General features: G+C 36.7%; 1 protein-coding gene across 4 annotated transcripts in view; it reads left to right on the top strand.

The window, feature by feature from the left end:
* SLC38A9 (solute carrier family 38 member 9) overlaps positions 1-25,139 on the top strand; it is a 100,767-nt gene extending 75,628 nt beyond the window's left edge. For 3 of the 4 annotated variants that reach the window (XM_082623784.1, XM_082623785.1, XM_082623786.1), the window contains 5 exons: positions 2,240-2,346; positions 12,817-12,930; positions 14,519-14,667; positions 18,752-18,841; positions 20,039-25,139. In XM_082623784.1, the coding sequence (XP_082479910.1) occupies positions 2,240-2,346; positions 12,817-12,930; positions 14,519-14,667; positions 18,752-18,841; positions 20,039-20,204 (626 nt within the window). In that variant the 3' untranslated portion in view covers positions 20,205-25,139. The remainder of the gene's footprint in view (positions 1-2,239; positions 2,347-12,816; positions 12,931-14,518; positions 14,668-18,751; positions 18,842-20,038) is intronic. The other variant, XR_014294287.1, reaches the window with a different exon arrangement.
* Positions 25,140-25,888: the final 749 nt, after the last annotated feature.

Below are 25,888 nucleotides of genomic sequence, written 5' to 3' on the forward strand. Positions count from 1 at the left end.
GATTAAGAAAGTCTTAGCCAACCCAATGTGAAGCTCTGTCAAAGACTGCCTGCAGAGGAGCCTAGGGTTGGGCAAAAGTGGCCAGATCAGTACTCTGCTTTGCACAGTCGTTGGCTAGGAGCTGCCCAGGGAAAGTGTGACTTCTTGATTAGGTCAGCACAGCCCAAAGAGGCTGCAGCTGGAGTTTATCAACTCACTGCATGCCTTGCATCAGGTTCTCACTTGGATATCGGAGTAGTACATTTACATGGCTGCAACAGTGAAGTTTTATAGTATTTTAATATAAATTTGTCATGCTAATATTAATGTTATTCCTAGTTATGGCCTAGGAATACCTTTAACAATACTTAACAATTTGTATGCTTTACAAAGTATGGAATGCTTTAATTTCTCTTTATATCCTAACCAATTATAGGTATATAAGAAAGACGTTGATTTCATATATATATTTATTTATTTATATAAAATTTTCTTTGTAGCTCCCTTACTTTGAATTCTTTTTCCCCCCAGCTTTACTGAGATATAATTAACATATAACACTGTGAAAGTTTAAGGTGTACAACGTGTTTATTTGATGCACTTATATATTGCAAAACGATTACCACCATAGCACTAGATAACATCTCCCTCACATAATTTCCATTTCTTTTTTGTGGTGAGAACATTAAAGATTTACTTTCTTAGCAACTTTCAAGTAATGCAGTATTATTAACTATAATCATGATGCTATACATTGGATCCCCAGAACTTATTCATTTTATAACTGGAAGTTTGTACTCTTTGACCAACATCTCCCCATTTCCCCTACCTCCCCAGCCTCTGATAACCAGGATTCTGGTTTCTGTTTCTATGAATTTAGCTTTTTTAAATTCCACATATAAATGATATCATACACTATTTGTCTTTTTCTGTCTGACTTATTTCACTTAGCATAATGCCCTCAAGGTCCATCCATTTCACAAATGGCAAGATTTCCTTCTTTCTCATGGCTGAATAATATTTCAGTGTATATGTTTACCACATCTTAATCCATTCACCTGTTGATGGACTTATAGGTTGTTTCTATATCCTGGCTATTGTAAATAATGTTGCTGTGAACATAATGCAGATGTCTCTTCAAGATAGTCCTTTGGATATATACCCAGAAGTGGGATTGCTGGGTCATATGGCAGTTCTATTTAAAAAAAATTTTTTTTACATCTTTATTGGAGTATAATTGCTTTACAATGGTGTGCTAGTTTCTGCTTTATAACAAAGTGAGTCAGTTATACATATACATATGTTCCCATCTCTCTTCCCTCTTGCGTCTCCCTCCCTCCCACCCTCCCTATCCCACCCCTCTAGGTGGTCACAAAGCACCGAGCTGATCTCCCTGTGCTATGCGGCTGCTTCCCACTAGCTAGCTATTTTACGTTTGGTAGTGTATATATGTCCATGCCACTCTCTCGCTTTGTCACAGCTTACCCTTCCCCCTCCCCATATCCTCAAGTCCATTCTCTAGTAGGTCTGTGTCTTTATTCCTGTCTTACCCCTAGGTTCTTCATGACACTTTTTTTCTTAAATTCCATATATGTGTGTTAGCATACGGTATTTGTCTTTCTCTTTCTGACTTACTTCACTCTGTATGACAGACTCTAGGTCCATCCACCTCACTACAAATAACTCAGTTTCGTTTCTTTTTATGGCTGAGCAATATTCCATTGTATATATGTGCCACATCTTCTTTATCCATTCATCTGTCGATGGACACTTAGGTTGCTTCCATGTCCTGGCTGTTGTAAATAGAGCTGCAATGAACATTGTGGTACATGACTCTTTTTGAATTATGGTTTTCTCAGGGTATATGCCCAGTAGTGGGATTGCTGGATCGTATGGTAGTTCTATTTTTAGTTTTTTAAGGGACCTCCATACTGTTCTCCATAGTGTTCTGCCCATTTTTTAATCAGACAGACCCTGAAATTGATCTTGCCCTGCCACATACTAGTTGTATGACCTCAAACAGAAATAACTGATATAAAGTACCTTCACAGAGTAGTCATTTCTTGACTCCTTTTCTTTCCCTTTTCAAGTATTTGTTAGTATAATGTTAGCCTTGAGGAACTTTGTAAAGACATTTTAATATTCTTATTCCCTGGACAAAACAGAGACAACTGATTTTTAGTAATCAACTTTCAGCTACTAATATTCATTTTCCAACTGTCAGTTTTAATGTGTTTTTTCCCCCCTCTTTTTCTCCTAGAGATAAGATTTCAGTTTCCACAGCTGACTGGGGTGCTTACCCTTGCTTTCTTTATTCATAATTGTATTATCACCCTCTTGAAGAACAACAAGAACCAAGAAAACAATGTGAGTAATTACCTGAGGATTTGACTTTTGTTACCAGATACTAATTTTTAAATTTAAACCACAAAACAGTGGTCTGCAAACTTTTCCGTAAAGGTTCAGGTGATAAATATTTTAGGCCTTCTGGGCCATGTGGTTACAATGACCCAGCTCTGCTATTGTGGCATGAAAGTAACGATAATATGTAAACAAGTGGGCGGTGACTGTGTTGCAAGAAAATTTTATTTACAAAAACAGACAGTGGTCTATATTTCACCCATGGGCCATAGTTTACTGTAGAGCAGTCACTAAAAAAAAAAAAAGATGTACAGATAATAGCAAATAGTGGTGATAAGATCTTTAAAAATACCCAAGTAATCTAAAAGAAGACAGGAAAAAGGAAACGAGAATATATGGGACAAATAGCTAACAAACAGAAAGATAATAGATTCAAACTGAGTAGTATAGATAATTACATTAAAAATGGTCTAAAGACTACAACTAAAAGACAGAGACTGTCAGTCTGATTAAAAAACAAAACGTTAACTGTGTGCTGTCTACAAGAAATTTAAAGATATACCATGCAGACACTAAACATAAAGGTGGAGAGGCTGGGGTGTTTTTTTTGTTGTTTGTTTGTTTTGTATTTGTTTATTTTGGGCTGTGTTGGGTCTTCATTGCTGCGCATTGTCTTTCTCTAGTTGTGGCAAGCGGGGGCTACTCTTTGTTGCGGTGCGTGGGCTTCTCATTGTGGCGGCTTCTCTTGTTGTGGAGCACAGGCTCTAGGCGCACGGGCTTCAGTAGTTGTGGCTCGTGGGCTGTAGAGCAAAGGCTCAGTAGTTGTGGCACACCAGCTTAATTGCTCCACAGCATGTGGGGTCTTCCCCGACCAGGGATCGAACCCATGCCCCCTGCATTGGCAGGTGGATTCTTAACCACTGCGCCATGAGGGAAGCCCCAAGAGAGGCTATCTTAATGTCAAAGTAGACTTCAGAACAAGGAGTACTGCCAAAGATAACGAGGAACATTGTATGTTGATCTTTAAGGATCAATTCATCAAGAAGACATAATAATCCTAAACATGTATGCACCAAGTGACAGAGTTTCCAAGTAAATGAAACAGCAACTGTCAAAACTGCAAGAAGTAAACAAATCCACAATTATAATTAGAGATTTCATCACCCCTCCCTTAATAATTGATAGAGCAAATAGAAAATAAGTAAGGATATAGAAAACATGAAAAACACTATCAACCTACTTGATCTAATTGACATTTATAAAAGTCTTCTCTCAAACAACAGCAGAATGCACATTCTTTTCAAATGCACATGAAACATTTACCAAGATAGACCATATGCTGAGTCACTGAACAAGTCAATAAATTTGAAAGGACTGAAATCATACCATACTTATGTTCTTTGACCACAGTGAAGTTAGAAATCAATAATAGAAAGAAATTTGGGAAATTGACAAATATGTGGAAATTAAACAGCATACTCCTAAATAACTGAGTCAAGAAAGAAATCACAAGAAAAATTAGAAAAGTACTCTGAGATTACTGAAAATGAAGACAGAACATAATGAAATATATGGGATGCAGCTAAAACAATGTTTAGAGAGAAATTTATAGCTGTAAGCACCTACATTAGAAAAGAAGATCTCAAATCAATAACCTAACCTTCTATGTTAAGACACTGGAAAAAAGAAGGGCAAACTAAACCCAAAGGAAGCAAAATTTAACCAGTTACCTGTGGCCTTATTTGTACAATTTGAATTCAATTTGATAGCTTCTAACCATGTAAACAAAAATGATGAAGTTCTAATAGGGGTCTATACAATTGTTACTGAAATACAAAGGAAAGAAGAGTTCACTGTGCCTGGGGATTCTGAGAAGGCTTCAAGTAATGTTTGGCAGAGTCATTATGAGGGCCTTTCTAAATAGAAGGAAGTTAGGTCTCAAATTAGGGCAAGAATATAAGTCAAGCTCTTCCATTTTCATCTTTATTGTTACCTGGTTACATACGACTGGCATATTACCTGTGAGTGGTGTTGGAATTGAGTAAACCTTGATTTTTCCCAACTTCCTAGCTTGGTGATCTTCAAATTTCATTTTCTTTGTATATAAAAATAGCCTAATTTGATACCTACCTCTCAAGTTTTTAATCATAATCAAATATTATAAAATAGGAAAAGTGTTTAACATGACCTGGTGTATAGTAGGGGCTAGAAGTTTTTAGCTTTTCTACCTCTCTTACCCTTGCTTTCTTGACATTTACAAACTGTGGATCTTTCTGTTATCAGGAGAGAGTATCCCGCAGATTTTTTCTAGTGTCTTTAAATTTGTTTTGCAATGAGAACATACTAAGTCTTCTCCAAGATTTCTTCCTATGATATTAATGTTAGAGTCTCAGAAAAATATATAACTGAACCACATCAGTTATCTCTTTCTCTCTTCTCTCGTCACTGCACTAGATTTTAATGTTAAAACTGGCTTTTTACCAAGGGTTCAGGGTAATACAAGAAAGCCATATGCAGAATGTTGCTTCACTGTTTATTAAGAACTGTAATTGTGATAGTCTTTGTTAAATTGCTCAACATCCTTTATACAAAGACTGTGGAGAGAAAATTTCCTGTGTTCAAGGCTAGGAAAAAGTTTCTCTTAATAAACTAATTGTTTGACAATAGGGGTCATATAACTTCTTGTTTCTATTTTTGCTTTGACTTTTGGAAAACTTAAAGTATTAAGTTCTTTTATCTTTTTCTATAACTTTTCTTAGGCAAATGTATTTTTAGAGTTTTTATCTTTCCCTGTATCCCTCACACTTTAGATAAGGTTTTTATTTTGGAAATGTTTAGTCTTATTGTATTTTTATCATAAACAGTTTTAAACCTTTTGAGGGAATAGGAAGAAAATGTTACTTATCCTAAATAATCATTTGGAACTTTGGGGTGTAGAGGGAAAATTGAAGATATACTTTTTATGGCCTTTACTCTTAAATTCCTCTCCTTCACAAATTTCCTGACTCAATGCCACTTGAACTAAGCTGCCTACCACAAGTTTAGGAAGTTTAGAGATATGTGGAAAAAATCTATTTTATCTTTACAGGAAATAGTGTATGTCATTAACAGTGTATACCTTGGTGTCAGCCAAGTCACCTGTCTATCCTTATCAACTATGCCAGCTTAGACCAAGTACCACAAAAACACATTTTGTGAAGTTGGATTCTCATGTATATTGGGTCACTCTATCCATAAGGCTGTGTTTCTCAAACTTTACCACCAAAGTCCCCTTAATGACAGAGAAGAACACTTCGTATATGCTGGGTATCTGGGGGTGAAGAACACAATTTCAGTGAACTCTCATGTTTTATCTTAAACACTCATGCATATTTTTATTGTACTCATAATTAGTTTGTCTTACTAGAAAACAGTCTGAAAATAATGAGTTAGGGCTTCCCTGGTGGCGCAGTGGTTGAGAGTCCGCCTGCCGATGCAGGGGACATGGGTTCGTGCTCCGGTCTGGGAAGATCCCACATGCCGTGGAGCGGCTGGGCCCGTGAGCCATGGCCGCTGAGCCTGTGCGTCCGGAGCCTGTGCTCCGCAACGGGAGAGGCCACAACAGTGAGAGGCCCGCGTACCGCAAAAAAAAAATAATAATAATGAGTTAAATTACAGGCAGACTTCACTTTGCACAGTTCTCATATGCATGAATTTCAGTTACTATGGCATAGTTAAATTATGTCAGTACCCCCTAACCACATGGTTCAAATTTAGGTTGCCACAGGATTTGAACTATGAGTACTTGCATAAAGTAGTAACTACTAGCCCTTCAGTTCATAATTCACTCCATAAATTACAGATGCACAACATGATTAGTTACCAGTCACACCACTTCTTTCAAAATCTGTCAGAGGTTGGTCACTGCCCATCTATTATTCACATTAAACCCAGATGACAAAGCAGATAGTTCAGTTGCCTCCTTGTCACCAGGTGGTAAACCCACATTATATTTTACAAAAATGGAGAATCAAGAGGAAATTGGCAAACAAACGCAAAAGTGCAAAAATGAAACAAAAAGTAATAATGGTGGAAATGAAATTTGAATCAAACATATTTGACTGTGGAAATGTTGACATTGCTGCCATTCGAGAGACTCTAGGTATGCAGCCAGAGGAACTTAGGGAAGGTGAACTTATCAACATGAATGAAGAAAGTGGTTGTGATGAAAAGGATGAAGATGTCCCAGAGAAAGTGACACTATCAAAAAACTTCACATTGAAAGAATTTTTAGAGATACTTCACAACACTGAAAGCACAAAAAATGAAACGTTGGAAGCTGATGAAAACTTAGAAGAAAGGAATATGACAGTTCACCAAAGCATAGAAAAGAAGTTTGCTCTTACAATTATACCATGAGAAAGAGGAAGCATCACAGAACAATCATAATTTTTCCCATTGATTATTATGATCACACTGAATGGTCATTTTTTTTTTAACAACCATTAATCTATTAAAATAGTTGATATAAGCATCTGCACTGGTAACTTCAACTGCTCAATACTGGTGGAAGTAATCTGCTTAACAATCTCTGAAAGACTGTACAAGTCAATGAATCACTTACGGATCTTCATCTGGAACCAACTTTGAAAAATCTTAGAGTCTTAGAACCTTCGTCTCAAAGAGTTTTTCTTGTAGTGACTCCCAGAGTCTTGGTTGGCGTCTGAACTGGTTCTTTCGTTTTTAGATTTTTTTCCTTTGTGCCTCTGATCGAGTCAGCACACCCCTTCTCCAGAGATTTTATGTTGTGGCTGGATGGAGTAATTCTCCCTTGGTGAAGTGTTAAAGGGGTCTTCCCAGTATCTGCAAGCCTTTGCTGCAGCGCAGCTTCCTGACTGACCTGTTCCTGGGTGAGAGCAAACAGCGGTGAGGCAGGAGCAGACCGACCCCACTGGTGCTGCAGCTGCGAAGGCATCTTCCTCAGAAAGGTGTCCAGGCGCTTTCACAGTCTCATACTACCATGAAAAGAGAGGACTGTCTATACTTAGCTTTGCTTCTGAAAATTCTTAAGAGGAAGAGCTTTGCTGGAAATTTACACCAGTTTACCTGAAGGTGTGCATTCCTCAGGGTGAGAAGCTCTGGACTGGGTAGAGAGATGAATGTTCCTGTTCATAGTCCCCGAAGGACATAGGAAGAGTCCTGCCTGCCTTTCATACAAAAACACTCAATGGGCCTTGAAATCCATATTCCATATGTAAATACCATAAAATGAGTTCTTGTTTCTACTGAGTTTTGGGACTAGGGGACTAGCATTTTGTAGAACTAGTATGTGAGGTTCAGCTAATGAAATGTAACTTAACTTTTGTCACTTGTGGAAAATATTTTTTTAAAGGCTTAAAAATAAAAGTTGAAATGGATGATGTCTTCTTACTGTCTTAATTGATTGAAACTAGTATATGAAATGTGGCCCAGCTTTCAAAAAATCAGTTATACTTCATGTTAACTTCTTAAAATATTAATAATTACTAATGATAAAGCTAATATTTATGAAGCACTGTGTGCCAGCAAAATTCTAAGCAGTCTAAATACTTGTAAATGTAAACACTCTCCTTTTGACTATACTTACATATTACATAAATTAAGCTAAATGGGTACTATATTCTGAGAAAAACTTGGTCATTTGATTTATTTAATGATTGTACTTTTAATCAGGTTTCAGTAAGTAATTTGACTCACAGACGTTTTGTTAATATCATGATACAATATTTTCTTGAGATTTAAGTCAGAAAATATGAAGCTTGTCAGGAACTCTGAATTCTTTTTTTTTTTTTTTTCTTTTTGCGGTATGCGGGCCTCTCACTGTTGTGGCCTCTCCCGTTGCGGAGCACAGGCTCCGGATGCGCAGGCCCAGCGGCCATGGCTCACGGGCCCAACCGCTCCACGGCATATGGGATCCTCCCAGACCGGGGCACGAACCCGTATCCCCTGCATCGGCAGGCGGACTCTCAACCACTGCGCCACCAGGGAGGCCCAGGAACTCTGAATTCTTAATGTTGATGTTGAGTTAGTCTTTCACAGATCAGTAAAAAAAAAAAAAAAAAAAAGCTTGAAAATAGAAAAGAAGATATAAGAATAAAAAAGGCCTCATTCTCTTCTATATAACCTATAGTTGGCCGTGGATCTAAAGACATCTGTGAAGGAGAACAGTGAGGCTCCTAAACAGGTGTAGTGCTCAGAGCTTCCAGGTTTTCCAAATTTTACTTAATTTCATGGGTTTTCTTTCACCAAACATAATTTTTTATATGTATAACTAAATGAGATATAATTTCTATTTTTAGTAAGGCATACCTTACCAAAAAAAAGTTGTAGATCTGAAGATCATCCAACTCATTTCTTATCATCGGAATATATATTCTTTATAACCATCCTGGATATGGTATTCCCTCATCTTGTTTGAATTTCCTCATCATGTTTGAATCAGAACCTATATTGTGCTTTTTTTGTTTTGTTTTGCCTATCTTTGTTTAGTTTTATGCCCTGCTTACTTCTTTAAAAACTATTTGAGATGCCTTATATCTTAATTTTTTTTTTTTTTTTTTTTTTTTTTTTTTCTTTTTGCGGTATGCGGGCCTCTCACTGTTGTGGCCTCCCCCGTTGCGGAGCACAGGCTCCGGATGCGCAGGCCCACCGGCCATGGCTCACGGGCCCAGCCGCTCCGCGGCATATGGGATCCTCCCAGACCGGGGCACGAACCCGTATCCCCTGCATCGGCAGGCGGACTCTCAACCACTTGCGCCACCAGGGAGGCCCTATCTTAATTTATTATTCACTTCTTCTTATGAATCTGTGTAGTTTACTCAACTATATACTATATACATCAGCAGAAGTTTTTATGTAAATGTTTGGGGTAGGTCCGTCATTTTCTTAGTAAATGCTCCACTGGATAGTATTTTCACTATGAACAGTACGTGGAACAGATAGATTATAAAACGTATTTGAGAACAGAATGTGCTCCCAGACCCACTTGTGTCCCAGTTGTCATTCTTCCTGTCATTAGTTCTCTAGTGCCAGCCCTGCTAGCCACTGCTTATTTGTGAGGCAGAATAAGTTACCTTATTAATGTGTAGGATTCTTGACACATTACCAGTTCATATGGTCACTTGTGCCTGTTTTTTAAATATTTTTTTACTTTGAGCCTCATTTTCTAAAAGATGGGTTTTTTCCACCATTTTCCATTAAACGGGCTTTTAAGAGGCCATATCTCCAGGCCTAGAATAGTGATGGCTTGTGTTCAAGCCAGAGAATAGCAAAGCCCACATGTGTGCATGCTCTTCATAGGTGGCATGTTTCCCAGGATTGTGCTAAACCTCAGCTGCTTTTTATATTAAAATATCATTTCTGTTCATTAGAGTATTTTCAGATGAAAACGGATATGTAACTCTTTTTTTAATATATAAATTTATGTATTTGTTTATTTTTGGCTGCGTTGGTCTTCATTGCTATGCATGGGCTTTCTCTAGTTGTGGTGAGCAGGAGATACTCTTCGTTGCAGTGCACAGGCTTCTCATTGTGGTGGCTTTTCTTGTTGTGGAACACCTGCTCTAGAGCGCAGGCTCAGTAGTTGTGGCGCATGGGCCTAGTTGCTCTGTGGCATGTGGGACCTTCCCAGACCAGGGCTTGAACCTGTGTCTCCTGCATTGGCAGGCAGATTCTTAACCACTGCTCCACCAGGGAAGTCCCCAAATATGTAACTCTTGACCTAGTTCTACTGAATGTACATTTATGCTACTGTGAAATAGAACTTTTCTGATTATAGTTATTTCTCTTGCATCTATATGTGTGCTTTACTGTATCGTTTGTTACTCAAAACTTGTTACCTCTCTTTCACCATTTTCTTTACTATTGTTTATTAACTATGACACAAATGTATTAGAAACTGGTTAGCTCTCCATTGTAGTAGCTAAGGGCATGCAATTTGGAGCCAGAAAGTCTTTGGTTTGAATATTGACTTCACCAACTCTTCACTGTGTAACCATGAAAAATGTTGTAGGGACTTCCCTGGTGGCACAGTGGTTAAGAATCTGCCTGCCAATGCAGGGGACACGGGTTCGAGCCCTGGTCCGGGAGGATCCCACGTGTGCACCACAACTACTGGAGCCCGTGCTCCACAACAAGAGAAGCCACCGCAGCGAGAGGCCCACGCACCGCGGTGAAGAGTAGCCCCCGCTCACCTCAACTAGAGAAAGCCCGCGTGCAGCAACAAAGACCTAACGCCACCAAAAAAAAAAAAAAAAAGTGTTGTAACCTAGCTGCACTAATTTACTTATCTATAAAATGAAGAAAAGGATTGTACCTACATTAAATGAGATAATATATGTACTGTGCTTTGCAGAGAGCCTAGTACCTAGAAGCACTTAATAATTGTAGACAGCATGATTATTTTTACCTACATTTACTGAGTTCCTACTATGTGCCAGGTATTGTCCTGGGGATTGGGGGTACAAAGATGAAGAAGACACTGTCCTTGTCCTCAGGGGTCTCATAGTCTAGTAGTATGGACTAACTTAGATATGGAAAAATTAAAATACCAACATGATAGAAGAACTATTAACCTTGACTACTTTTTGGGTGTCAAAGGACATTTTCTTTCCAGTTGATATCCTCATATCATATATATAGATTCTTTTATAATAAAAATTCATGACAATTACAATATAGGGTAGTAGATGCTATATTTCAGATATGTGTACAGTGCTGTAAGAACAGGGAAGCAGAAAGGGGAAACTATCTTATCAGGAAGCCCTTGCATCTTTGCCTTTTTATCTTCATCAGATTTTCCCCAAAGTTTGCTAAGATACACATCTTTGCAGGAAACCTGCCCAAAATAATGTGTTGATCATGTGGTATACTGGCTAAAGACCCCATGAAATGGTAGCTGTCCTTTTTTATATATAGCTCTCTCTGACACAGCCTTCTTGGCCTTCCAAGATTTTGCGTTTTGCAAAACTTCTTTGTTCTTGAGTGACATTGAGTAGGTTGAGGGTAGAATGACTTTCAAATGTCATAATGGGAGACTACTACCATTTGATATGAAAATAAGAGTTGCCTGGTTCATTTCTGTTAATACTACACAAAACCATCAGGCAACCCAAGGGGTGACTGAAGTCTAGCCTGCGATGGGCCCTAGAGCTTCAAGAACTAGAGGAAAGACTTTGGAACTTCCCTGGAGGTTTGGTCAGCCTCTCCTTCTTCAACCCTACACAATTAGAAACTCTGAAAAGGCTGGAAGCAATCTCCGTAATCCAGGTTCCTGTAGTTCCATAGCCTATCCACTGTCTAATTTAGGGTTTGAAATCCCTGTTTTGTTTTCAAGCTGATTGTCAACTTAGACCTAACTTTGGATTTCTCATAGGTTGTTACTTGCTTTTTAAGTGAATTTATCAACATTTAAGTTTATAACTCTGTACTATTGCTTTAGCCCATTTAAGGAGGAATGTTTTCCCAAAAATCAGAAATGTCCTCTAATACCAAATGTCCAGTTTTCTTACTGTGGAATCAAGCTAAAGCAAAATTGTATATAATTTTTTTTCTTACCTGTTTTCTTAGCTTTCAAAGTAATGTGTGTTTAAAATGAAAACTGAATAGGCTTATAGCCATAATTTAGTTGTGCTGAATTATTTGGCCATAACTTTAGTGGTGATGGAGACCAGATTTATAAACTGTGGGATCTGTTCTGTTTGGATCTGACAGCTGGCTTCATTAAATATCTTGGAGCTTTTTACTTTGCATGGGGATGGTTGGGAGGATGGGAACAGCAGTGGAAGAAAGCAATCCAATTTATTTAATGGTCTGCATTTGTTTACTGGTTCCAATCATAAGATTGTGCAGCTGTTTGAGCAGCTGCCTTTTGATTTCCTTTTGTTTACTGTTTAGGTTTATTAAGCTTGTCTTTAATACCTGCTTATTGTCTGTGTTAGCTTTCCTTCTTTATTAAATATATTTTAATATATACCAGTCTCTTTTGGTCTAGGCATGCTTTGATGAATTAACAAGTTAATTCACTAAAAGAAAAAAAATTTTTAATTCCATAAGTCATACAGAAAGTAGCCTATTCTTGATTTCTTGTTGTCCCTTAGCTTTATTATTTTAGTTAAATATTTTATATTTTGGCAAATGAACTACATTTTGAAATTAAGTCAGAATTTCAATCATGTTAAATCACCATTTATGTTAACTTTCTAAGTCTGCCAACAGGTAGCTTAGTCTACATACTGCAGAATAGTTTTTTAAAAGTTGTCAGACTAATTGTAAAGTATGTGAATCTTGTTTTAACTACTTTCTCTGAGCAAACTGGATACCCAGGAGGTATACACAGACACACAGAGCAAAAAGATAAATCTTATATTTATTTGTCAGTCTTATTATTTAGCCTATTCAGGCATACTTACTTACTAAAAATTTATTCAACATTGTGGAAATTTTATTCTCTCTTTACAGGTGAGGGACTTGTCCATTGCTTATATGCTGGTGACATTAACTTATTTCTATATTGGAGTCCTGGTTTTTGTTTCATTTCCTTCACCACCGTTATCCAAAGATTGTATAGAGCAGGTAAGGCACTGTGTGCCCTCTCTGTGTGATTGTTTACACCTTCATATCTGCAGAGCAAGCAGTGTGATACAGTAGCAAAATATAATACCAGACAGGCCTGAGTTTGAATACAATCTCTACTATTTACCATACATGTGGGAATTTAAGCACCTTACCCCTCCTTTGTGAGCTTTGGTTTCCTCTTCCATTAAATATTATAATAGATACTCCATAGATTTTTAGGTGGACTCTCTGAGAAGACCTACTGCATGCTGGCACCTTGTGGTACTCAAATAAATGATTCCTATTATATGCATAGTATTTTTTTGTGTGTGGAGAACTGTACTAGTAGTAGTCTTGAATTTATAAACCCTCCACAGAGACTATATTCAATTCCCTTATTTTCCAAAGTCCAGATATGGAAGTGTCTTGAATAAACTGGTGTCTTAGTTCATCAGTCCGTAATAATAGGTCTGACACCCATTTTGGTACTATGTGTCAAGTATCAAAGCAAAGAAAGACTATTTGACTGTTAAAAAGATAGAGGGAGAGACAGAAAGAACAAAAGAAACATTCTTTTACTAAAAGGTTGCCATAAATAATATTTTCTTTGCTTTGACCTGTCATAAACCTGGGAATAGTGTAATCTCTAGTTTTATGTAACTGAAGAATCTCTCACAAGAAATAGCATGCACAGGTGATTTTCTTTCGAGGCAGAAGAAATTCCTCTAATAGAGTATAGTGGAGTATATAATATGATTTATTACAGATGAATTATAAAGGTTATTTCAGCATAATAGTGGTAATAATGTTCTCATCTTTATAAGATAAATAGGTTTGAGTTATTGCTGTTATGATAGCTTGAAATGTTCTCTTGATTTCCTTGATTCCAGAAGTTCTTTGGCAGCCAGATGTTTGCTGAAAATTCCCCTGATGTGAACAATCCCATATAAAGCCCACTCCCTTGGGAATAAGAGTATCTGTGGTATTTGTATTTGCAAGGGAAAAAAAATCTGAGTGATTAGCTTTTTTTTTCTTAGATGCCTAACGAAAATGGAGAAAAGAATCATGAAAGGAAGGAGAAATAAATTCTTTTCTATTTATTGATAGACTGTACATAATAATGATAGTAGGTGATAGATACACTCTCACCTTATTCTGTAATCTTACTTTGAAAGTGTAACAGTGTTTCAGAGGAGGAAAAGCAAGAGAACTATTAAGGATGAAGTAGCATTGAATTAGCTATTTAAATTTATTCAAACAAATTTATGCTTGAACCTTATAGAACAGTACTTCTCAGACTGTCAGTGGTGGACAGGTCTTCTTTGTTGTTGTTGTTTCAATATCAAATCATTTGCAGACTGATACTTTCATAAAATGCCACATTTTTATTCTAATGTCAAATGTCTTTAAGTTTCCAAACACTTACTTTCAATTTCTGTACTTAGCTCATTGAAGAATAATAGTTAACAAACAGTTTGTGGATGGACTCCCATCTACAAACCACAATTTGAGTCGCACCCATGTTCAAATGAAGCGAAAAAACTCCATTTTATAAATTTGTATATACTGAATTTGATTTGTAACATTATTATCTTTCTTGGATTAGAATTTTTTAGACAACTTCCCTAGCAGTGACATCCTGTCCTTCATTGCAAGGATATTCCTGCTGTTCCAGATGATGACTGTATATCCACTCCTAGGCTACTTGGCTCGTGTCCAGCTGTTGGGCCATATCTTCGGTGACGTTTATCCTAGGTAAGGGCTCTTCTCTTGACCAGCAAGATGTGCCAAGCAACAAATGACTGTGCAAACAGGTCAGTTTAAAATGTGACTGATCCTTTTGCTATAAAAATTTGCCTAATGAGCAATGAAAAATTTGCCTAACACCAAGTTTAGATCATTGGTGTTCTTGTCCCAGAAGAGCTTTAAAAACAGAAGCCTCTCCTTTGTCCAGAATGATTTAAAGTTAATTCCTTCCAGTGTATTTGTGTTAGCTCTGATACCAGTTATATTTATCTTATGATTTAGTTGCTATTAATCTACTCTTTGCCAAGAAGTTAATAGTATGTAGGACCTGTATGGCTAATGAGAAGCAACTCTTTTAATTATTGGTTATTGATATTTACTTGTATATTTAACATTCATGCATTTTTACATAAATGATCATTGTTTAGGATTGAAGGTGAGATACATAACAAGTTTAAATTCTTATTTGCTTCTGTAACTATTGCTGTAATTTTTAATCTCTTACTGGTAATGGAGGAGTTGTGAATCCTTTTGAAAATCTGTTCAAAGCTAGTCACCCTCATCCAAGAGAAGTTTCCATATACTGCTTCAGGTTTCCCTGAAAATTCCTTGTGGACCCCTGGTTAACTCCTACTCTTAATTAAGTTTTATTATAGATTCATTCTAGTAAAAAGTACCTAGTCCTGACCTATTTTGTTGGGAATAAATGATCTTAAATGAAGAAAACTTTTGGATAAAATTTGAAAAAAATTGCATTTACGGTAACCAGCTAAACAAGTGGTCTTAACCAGTTCATTTGAAGTGAACTAATGCCGTCTTTCCCCTCATTTAATAAATAATTAGCGGGCTTCCCTGGTGGCGCAGTGGTTGAGAGTCCGCCTGCCGATGCAGGGGACACGGGTTCGTGCCCCGGTCCGGGAAAATTCGCGTCCGGAGCCTGTGCTCCGCAACGGGAGAGGCCGCAGCAGTGAAAGGCCCGCGTACCGCAAATAAATAAATAAATAAATAAATAAATAAATAAATAAATAGTTATAAATATGTAGGTTTAAAAACAAAAAAGCTTTTAAAAGTAGAAATCAAGAGTTACCAGGCTTCTAGCATTGACAGTAGCAGCAGCTACAGTTCTCACATTGGATTTCAGTAAATATTATTCCTATTGTGTTTATACTCCCTGCTATATTTACATTCACCAAAATAAAATAAATACGGAGAAGTAATAGATGAAAAAAATTCTAGGTAAATGCCTTATTCCTGTTTTCTGCCATTATTTTGCATAATGTTGGCTGTTAGAATGTTTTTTCTTCTTGTAAAAAGTCTGGAATTCCCTTTTGTGTTCACATTACATTTCTTCCCCTGCCACCAAGAACACATTATCATTTATCCTACAGTTACAAGTACTCTACAGACTGCATACTTTGGAGCATACTTTTTGATTTCAGGACCCCTTTAAGGTTTATTTGAGGACCCCCAGGAACTTTAGCTTGTGTGGGTTATATCCATCAATATTTAACATATGAAAAATTAGAACAGAAATTTTAAAATGTTTATTAATTTATTTGAAAAGCAATAATAAAACCATTACTTGTTAACATAAATAACATTTTTGAAAAATAACGATTTCCAAAAAAACTTTTCTTTTACCTTTCAAAACTGATTAATGACATTAAAACTGACTTAATGGGGGCTTCCCTGGTGGCGCAGTGGTTGAGAGTCTGCCTGCCGATGCAGGGGACACGGGTTCGTGCCCCGGTCCGGGAAGATCCCACATGCCGTGGAGCGGCTGGGCCCGTGAGCCATGGCCGCTGAGCCTGCGCGTCCGGAGCCTGTGCTCCGCAACGGGAAACTGATTAATGTCTGATTTGCTAGTAGGTCATTGGATTCTCCTAGCTTCTTCTGCATTCATTCTGTTGTAATGTGTAACTTTTGTTTAAATATATGAAGAAAATACACCCTCCCATAGACACATAGTTGGAACAAGAAGGAGTACTTTTAATAGCCTTTTCAGATCATTGTGGGTATTCTTCTTTGATATTATGCTAAACCTTGACAAGTGGTAGTTTTTTAAAAGTTAGTTGAATCTGAAACTCAGTTACATTAAAATCCATTGGTCTATCTTACACTTTGGATCTTTTAACCCATGCATGATTTTATAACATCAGGGTTAGTCCTTTGGAAAATATTGTTTCAGTGAGTTCTGTAGATCTTCCGAATGTTGACACACTTCATTATGCACACTTCAAAACCCACATTCATTAATATCAAAAGTCTTTAGATATTTATTGGAAAACTGTCGAGCTCTCATGGTGGCAAATACAAGCTCTCCAAAATTCTAGTTTTTACTTAGAAGCTCAAATGTTATCATTGGCAACACAAACTACCAGTTGCTTTCCTTGAAATGATAAGATCATATCATTCATTTGCAAGAAAATGTCTGTCAAATACCCAAGTCTGAAGAACCATAGTTTATCTGCCTTTCAAGTAAAAGTAGCAGTCTTTGGATAAAACGGCAGGGTTGTCCCCCAGCTCAGTTGCACAAGTATTTTTCCTCAAGACAACCTTTTTACTTCAGTATGCAGCAGATGTGCTTTATTATATACTTCCTGTTTGATCATACAGAATATTAAAAAGATGTATGTTCAAAGTATGAGATTTAATAAAACATAATTTTTACTCCTTTATCAAGGACAATTTTTAATAAAACTTTTTGTTTTTTGAGAGTGTTTGGCAGTAAAGAATACAGTATAGAATACAGACAGGTGAAGCTGCCTCTCTCCATGCTAAGGGGGCGGCAGTTTACCCACCAATGCTTTTGCAAAGCAAGTAATGTTTTGTCTGATTGGAAAATAATTTTTACCTCAGGACTTCCTGAAAGGGAATTGGGAACTTCCCTGGGGTTTGTGGCTACACTTTGAGAACCACTACTTTGGAAAATACACAAAGTTGATTTCTTTTACAATATAGAAATAACAAAGGCCCAACCAATGTCTCTCTCAAAGCTCTGAAGCAATTTTAAAGTTGGAGTTTCTGGATATATAGTAAGATCTGGAAGCCTGAATATCTTTGTAATTCATCAAGATGGATGACTAACCACTTATTTATGTAAATAATTTTCCTTATTTTTAATTCTTTCTGTAATCTTTACCTAGGCTTAATTAACCTCTGATAACTTGGGCTCAAAATGTTGCTTTGATGTGTAAATTTGGCTTTTAAGGATCATTTTTGGGGGAAATGGAGTTATTTCTTGAGCATCGTATTCCATCTACATTATGTTTATTTGTGTCCAGAATTGATTCCCAAACCTTGAATTGTTAACGTCTAGTTCAAGTTATTTAGCAGATATTCTATTCATGGTAAATACTGAATAGCTTTAAATGAATAAATCTGAAAAATAAAAACCTGCCCATTTTGCCTTACCCCTTCATAAAATTTATTTTTCTAATTATAAAAGTAAACACTTTACAAAGAAATATTGTAAAACATATAAAATTTGTTAAATATAGAAACAAAGAAAAATTACCCCAAATCCCAAATTATAACACAGTCACTACACCCTTTTCAGTGTATTTCCTTCTGATATTTTTTCAAGTGTTTTCAGATTTTCTTGTGTAGTAAAAATCTAACTAACTTTTCCTCAAGTTGCCTAGATGGATTTTTACCGTCTAGGTAACAGTGATTACTTATTTTTAATGTTTTTTAATATATCCCATCAAGTAAATTATTACCCTACCATATATCTAGGATGCTTCTGTCTTTTCACAAATATCTTTATGTTAATAGCTTTTTCAATTATTTTCTTATGATTTTCCACCCAAATGGAATTATGTGTCAAAGAATGTGAACCTTGATGCACACTACCAGTTTGCTCCTACAAAATTTAACCTATTTATATAATTGCACAAAAGGGCCAGTGTCACTGTCCCATCACCAGTATTGAGTACTATTGTTGACTTCTATTTATGCTGTAATTTTATTGTCAAGTTTAAGACATTCTCATTTTAAAGATGATAATAATGAATTTTATTCTCATATTAATTGTTATAATTCGCCTGTTTTTATATTTTTTCTTCCTCCAAACTCTCTTCTCAACTTTTAGCACTTTCCACGTGTTGATTCTTAATCTAATTATTGTGGGAGCTGGCGTGCTCATGGCCTGTTTCTACCCAAACATAGGAGGAATCATAAGGTACTGCCTGTAAGGGAACTTTGCCCCTTCATATATTGGTCTTTATTTTTATGCTTTTCCTGTTGTTGTTGTTTTGATATAATTGTATAAAATTCCTGTGAGTATTTAAAACCGGTAACATTCAAATGTAGTTCCCTGGTATCAGTTAAGGTGCTCATTACCTTCCATTTCTGCTTATTCCTGACTCTAGAAGCCCCATTTTCCCTTAGCCTTATGTACCTTTCCCCTTCTCTTTTTTCTTTTTCTCACAATTTTCTACTGTATTCCTTTTTCTTTATCCAAAATAAAGTTGTTTTTAATATATAATATACAACTTCCTGGGGTACCTCAAATGTCTCTAATATGTCAAGGCTATGTCCTAACTTTCTTAATCCATTTCTACTCAAGAATATATTTCAGAGTCGATTGTAGTCATAAAGTAAGAGTTTAGATCCCAGATGGCTCTTTCCTTAATATCCTTTCTCCAAATACATTGTGATAGGCTGTATCACAGCCTATGGGAATATATTAGTGACCTCAGATTCTCACAGAAAACTGAAATTTCGAATGATCTGATTTCCTTGACCTGTAGAAAGCAGGACTGAGTCACTTTTTGGAAGACCCTTACCTAAGAAAGTAGCAAGAAACAAAAGGGGAGATTTTTAGCCTGATGCTTATTGAATATAATGGATTTACAAGTTCCCATTAACCTGTTTTCAAGAAAACTAAGTATAGGGAAGGAGAGAAGAAAGTATAGATTCCTCTGTCATGTGTTTAGGTATTTTTGTTACTATCTTTGATAATTATGCTGAATGCCAAGGAGGCACTCTCAGTCTTAAGCAGATGCTAGCAGTCCTTCAACAACTCAGAATTTATAATTAGTTTATAAAAGATCAAAGGTAGGAAGCCTATCTCCAGATGTTTCTGAGGAAGTAGCCATAATCACTGAGATACAGAGGAACTAGGGAGATTTGAGAGATGAATAAAAAACTCTTTGTCAAGCAGATGCTGTAAAGATGAACAGGAAATAATATTTTATATTAACTCAGCAAGTAAAATAAGTTTTAAACTCAAATGCTTTATGTCAACAACAAATGAATCAAAAACAATTTTATTGTAATATCAGACTGAGGAGGATTTAAATTGTACTATATTTACCATAATTGTAAATCAGAAAAACGCAGGATGAATATTAACCCAAAAGCTTTTATTTTGCAGATATTCAGGAGCAGCATGTGGCCTGGCCTTTGTATTCATATATCCATCTCTCATCTATATAATTTCCCTCTACCAAGAAGAGCGTCTAACATGGCCTAAGTTAATCTTTCACATTTTCATCATTATTTTGGGCCTGGCTAACCTAATTGTTCAGTTTTTTATGTGAACTAGTCACCTGTGTTCTCCAGATCTTTCATGGTGTTTTGAACTCTGACAACAGTTCCACATAAACTCACTTGTAAATGCTGTTGTTGCTCTAATTATTAATGTTTTCCTAAGGTAATTTGAAACCAAGGGAAATAGTGGTCCATTAATAAGTAATTCTTGTTAGAATGGGGAAAAGGGCAGTAAGAGTGGTCTTAATCTCTTTCCCTTTTTCATATTCACTCATCTCTTCATTCTCACTGTCTTTTCTGAGTAGAAATATATGCCCCTAGGAAAAATCATGCTGGGTTTTGCTTTTAGAGATGTAGGGTGGGTGGGTTTATTCTGGCTACAATAATGATTCTCAGAGTGTCAGAGCAACTATATTGCCAGATCCCATTTCTGTTTTATGTTTCAGTTATTCACTTTTATTTTATTACTTGCTATATCATTTCTGCAGTTTGCCCAAACCTTTACTGTTTTAGACAGTAAACCAAATACCTCATTTTAAAAAAGAAGTGTCCATGACATCAGTGTTGGTAGAGTGAATTCTTACGTGAGCCCTTAATCTCTGTTTTAAAAAAGAAAGAAGGGAAAAAAAAAAAAAAAAAAGCAATGTCAGAACAGGCCCCATGGTCATGAAACTCATGTAAAATAAAGGAACTAGGAGAGAATTTGTTGCTTTCTGACTCTTCTTTTGTTTCTAATCCAGTTCCAGTTCCCCAAGCCACATTTTTCATAGGAACAAGTATTGTCCTCATAGACCCAGGGGGCTCTTTGGCTTTTTGGACCTCTGAGGATTGCATAGGATGTGATGACAGGACCAGTGGGGAAGAATATAGGAAGCGTGGAAGAGAGGGATATATGAGGCGTTAAGGGAATAGAGAGGGGCCAGAAAGAGTGAGGCCTCCTTAAAAGTGTATTCTCTGCTGGGGGTGAAAGTGATTTCTTCAACACAAGAAAGGATTACTTCTGTTCAAAGTATGACCTCCAGAAGGAGACCCCCTCAACTTACTTCTGTAACTGTCAGGGTAGAGGTTAAATCCCCAAAAGAAAAACTACTTGGATCTGAGAAAAGGATTAGGGAATCTGAATTCTTTGATTAACACTCTCCTCTTTTTCTTTCAAACTAAAAGCTAAACCAAAATTAAATCCATGTCTTTCATGTAATATAGCCTCCATGTTCAGCTGGAAAAGTTAGATTTCTCTAATTTTATGGTAACATTAAATGGTGTATTGTGTTAATACACATCCCAAGATAATGTGTAGATTTGTGTTATTTTCCTTCCTTTGAGAAAGACAGGTGAAATGTTTTTTTAAACCTGGTAAAGAGCCCCAGATGCAAGACCAGCCGTTCTTCTTTTTAGCAGAGCTTTCTGTCTAGTCCATAGACCCATACCTATACTGATGAACTGTATTGCCTAAAGCTCTTTTTTAAAAAGTCTCATTATGAAAATTCTCAAGCATACACAAAAGTAGAAAAAAATATGATAAATACCCCATACCCATCCCCTACATTTAGTAATTATAAGACTTTGCCACATCGCTCACCTATCCCCCTTTTTTTCTTTTCCACTGAAACATTTTCAAGTCAGTCTTCAAGTTATGTCATTTCATCTCTACAAACCTTAATATGCACTTGAACTTAGTTACGTTTATTGAGGGAGACAGTCTCTCTGAAGTTGTTTTTTGTTGTTGTTAGCAGAAACTGCTGGTAGAAGTTAGGTAATTAGAAAATTCTGCATTACGTGTCTGGATCCCTGTGTTAACCTCTCTTAGAACAGGAATATAAGGCGTGGAGAAAATGTGTCTCTGTGCCTCTGCATCTTTATGACTTGAGAGTTTTGTTCAGTTAGAGACATAGGAGTCAAAAGCCAGACCTTGAGAGATCTTCCAGGCTTAATCCTTGTTTATCTCTAGTTGCCTCCCTTGTCTTTAAAAACTTCAGAGACAAAGTTGCATTGCCTTTTTTCAGTGATATACTTGAATGTTTTAACACATAGAAAAGTCATTTATTTTTGCGCATTTAATAATCAAAGTGAATATGAATGCATTATTGATTAAACTAAAAAGCAACGTGATATCTGCTTTATGTTTTCTTTAAGAGACTTGCTGATTTAGAATTTCCAAAATCCTACGTTAGACTTATGCTGAATGACTTTGCCTCCTTAGGTTTTTCTTCACAAAACCAGCTCCTTTGGCCTATTAATTAGCTTGGCCGGAAAACTCTTTGTGTACGTGTGTCCTGGCTCACAAATTAGAATGATGAGATGAGATCTCATTCTGATCATATTACAATTAATTTTAGACTTTCTCTGCTGTCATCTCTTTGAATTTTCTAATTAAATTTCTTTCACTTTTTGCTCTGATGTGGTTAATCTTAATTTCTTTGAATTTAACACATAACTGAGGACGTTATAAAATTTAAAATAGCTTGTTTAGAGAGCTCTTCCTTGGAAGGGCTCTGGATGAATATGTGGTATGCTAATACTGTGCCAGAAAGACAAAGAAATACGCTTTGACATTTGACACCTATGGATGATCATCCAAAATCAGTTTCATCATCACACCTGAAAAATGTATTGGAATAAAGAATAAGTTTACCCACAAAAAGGGACTGTATTAGAGGGAAATATTCACTTCACTTACGCTAAATATATTTTGCAAATATAATACAGCCACTAAATGTAGAGGCAGAAGAGTTTTTGGTTTCTACTTGGAGTTCATTAGGAGAATTTTCTTATCTGTAGTTTGACTTACTCATTTCCATAAATAATTGAATAACTACTGTCAGGGAGGGGGAAATTTCCCCCCATCCCTCTTGAGTTCTTTTGGCTGGTCTAATAATTAAATTGACCCAAGACATTAACAGGAGAAAGAAGCAAAACAAAACAATTTAATTTGCATGTGTAGAATTCTCATAGAAATGGGACCCCCGAAGTGACCAAAGCAAGCTGTTCATATATCATTTTTAGACAAAGAAAGATTTGTGAAGGCTTAAGTTATGCTAGGGAGCAAACTGATGAAGAAGTAACAACATTTGTTTATAGTATAGCTTTCTAAGCCTTGAGTTCCCTAACTCGGGTGGTAAGGACGCTTTGTAGCCTCCTGGTATAGGGAGGATACCTTCACCTGGGAGATTTATTTCTCGCTTTCATGGGGCAGGGGGAAGTCAGAGTGTTTTCTATATCTTTTGTTTCCACCAGCTGTTTCTCAAGTAACTTTAATTCAAAATAATCACTATGCCACTGTGGCATATCTTGGGGCAGCCTGTCCTGAGCCCCAGCACTGCCATGTTCAGTACTTTGGAGAAGGCAAATATGTATAAGACATCACTCATATCCTAAAGGAACTTGTGGTCTAGTAAAGGAACTATGCCTACAGATAACTATAATGCAAGGCACTTTCAGACAAAGAGAAACAGATGCCTTCCAGTCGGGATCCTCAGGGAGGGCAGGTAAAGGAAGCTGAGTGGTAAAGCTGCAAGGACACATTTTCAGCCTTCTAATAACTGTCCAAAATTTTAGGTGTTTGATACATTCACCGTCAAGTGGGATTTTCTAAAGTGTAATTGCTTTTACTTTGGCAAATTTTCTCTAAGCTAAGTTTTATAAGAAGTATTTAACTGCTTCTGTATACTGTTTATTGTTCTCTTTGCATTTTAACACTGCAAAACTCACTTCTGTGAATCTTGGACAGCAAAGTACAATTGGTCAATAGGGGAAATAATCAGTAACACATTGGGCAGTACAAACAGAAAGATTCTATAAGATTTTCTCTCCAAAAATTTGACTTATTTGCATTCAAAATGTCAAATGTTTGGGCTCATTGATTAGAGCAGAAAATATTGATGCTGCTTGTTTTCTTTACAAAGCAGTGACCTGTTGCTTTTTAGAATCTGGTCGTGGTGGTGGTTTGTTTTCTCATCCCAATTCGAACGTCCAAAAGAAAATCCAAATCTAGCTGACACCTAAACAATAGAATGTTACATTAGTTTGTTGTCCAAAATGGAACGCTCACAAGGCAGCCTGGCTGGCCCCAGTTTCACAGTCGACTGCCGACTTCACTTCAGATTATGTAAACATGTATTGCAAAACAGCTCTGACGGGAACCTCATAACCTAAACACTATTCTCTGAAATGTAATTTGTTGTCTTTTTATATAAAAGAAGAAATTAAATCAAAATTATTTTGAAGAAAAACGACTCTGGGATTTTGTTTAAATTGAACTTTGCCAGGAAATGCCATTGCCTAGTAGCACTGACCCCAGGGTAGAAGGAGACAATCTTTTGCAGGGTCAGACTTCTCAAGTGACTCTGTGTGTGTCACATCAGGTCACTCAAGTGACCGACGCATGTCTCACATGCCCTCCCTCATGTTCTAGATCCTAAAAAAAATAGGTATATCCTTTGTATGTTAACCAAAACCTAAAATGATCATCCCTTTTGGACAATAAACTGTGTGACTTCTCCCTCTAAGAGCATTTCAGAATGAATGTGGCACTTCAGATAAGCGTAGCCCAGTTTCTGGCAAAGAGCTTAGTATCATAATCTTACAGAGCCATTTAAGGCAATAGAGAGCTCTAATCTTCTGCCTGCCTTAAGTAAAATTCCTTTTTTCCCCCAATGTCATTTTTTGTTTTTATATTTCTCAACTCTTCTGCAAAGATAAAATAAGGCTATGTCTTTTTAAAAAATTAAAAATTCCTCCATTCTCCTTATTCATCTCAGGCCATAAAGTACAGGGCTGGGATGGGGATTAGAAAGAGCACACTCTGCAGATTTTTCCTCCTTTGGGTCTCTTGATATCCCAAGTAATCCAACTGTGTTTGGTTTTAACAGACACTTAATATACACTTGTTTAATCAATCAGTTAATGAGGCAGGATTCCACTTTAATGGAAAACAGTAATTGCTACTTTTTTTAAGAGTTTTTCGTTTCTACTTGGGGTTCAATACCCCCCCCCAAAAAATTGGGCCATTCAGGTTCAGAATTAGTCTCTCAGCCCATTCGGCCAATATTTAAGTACTAACCGGATGCCAGACTCTGTGCTAAACACAGAGCATCCAGTGGTGAACAAGGTGGATGTGGCCCTGACAGTCAGCACCCTTGCCCACCCTCTGAACTCCAGCAGCTGGTCATTTTCCAAGGTAAAACTTTAATTATAATCACACAAAGTTATGTAGACATGTGGACAAAAACTGGAAGGGGCCACTGAAGAATAAATGTGGGTTACCTGTTGAAGTGATGAGATTCTAGGTGAATCATTTATGTTGTTACTTTATTATCTGCATGACAAACTTTCTAAAAGGATGTCTGTATTAAAAGAAGGCTTGTAGAAATTTATCTATACTCAAGCCATGAAGTAAAGGACCAACTTACAAAGAACCTTTGGGATGGGGGATAGAGGTCATTGGTTACAGGGCAGGTCAGGTTTAGTGGGGCCTGAAGTTATATAATTTGTTCTTCCCTCTTAAGGAAAAACATACAAAATTAGGAAGAACCCCTTACAAGTGAGGATCCCTTGCTTTAACGTTTTTTAGCTTTAAGGTAAATCATCCACACAGCTCTGGGGACGGGATTTAGAAGACTGAAGGAGGTGTAATGAAGAAAAGTTTCAGCACTCGGATATGTCAAGTTTTGAGTGCCTCTGCTACCTTTAAGAACTGTGACTTTTACTAGATCTGAGCCTTTACTTCTCAAAGAGT

This window comes from Mesoplodon mirus (genome assembly GCF_964341445.2).
Source record: "Mesoplodon mirus genome assembly, chromosome: 5".
Taxonomy (NCBI): Eukaryota; Metazoa; Chordata; class Mammalia; order Artiodactyla; family Ziphiidae; genus Mesoplodon; species Mesoplodon mirus.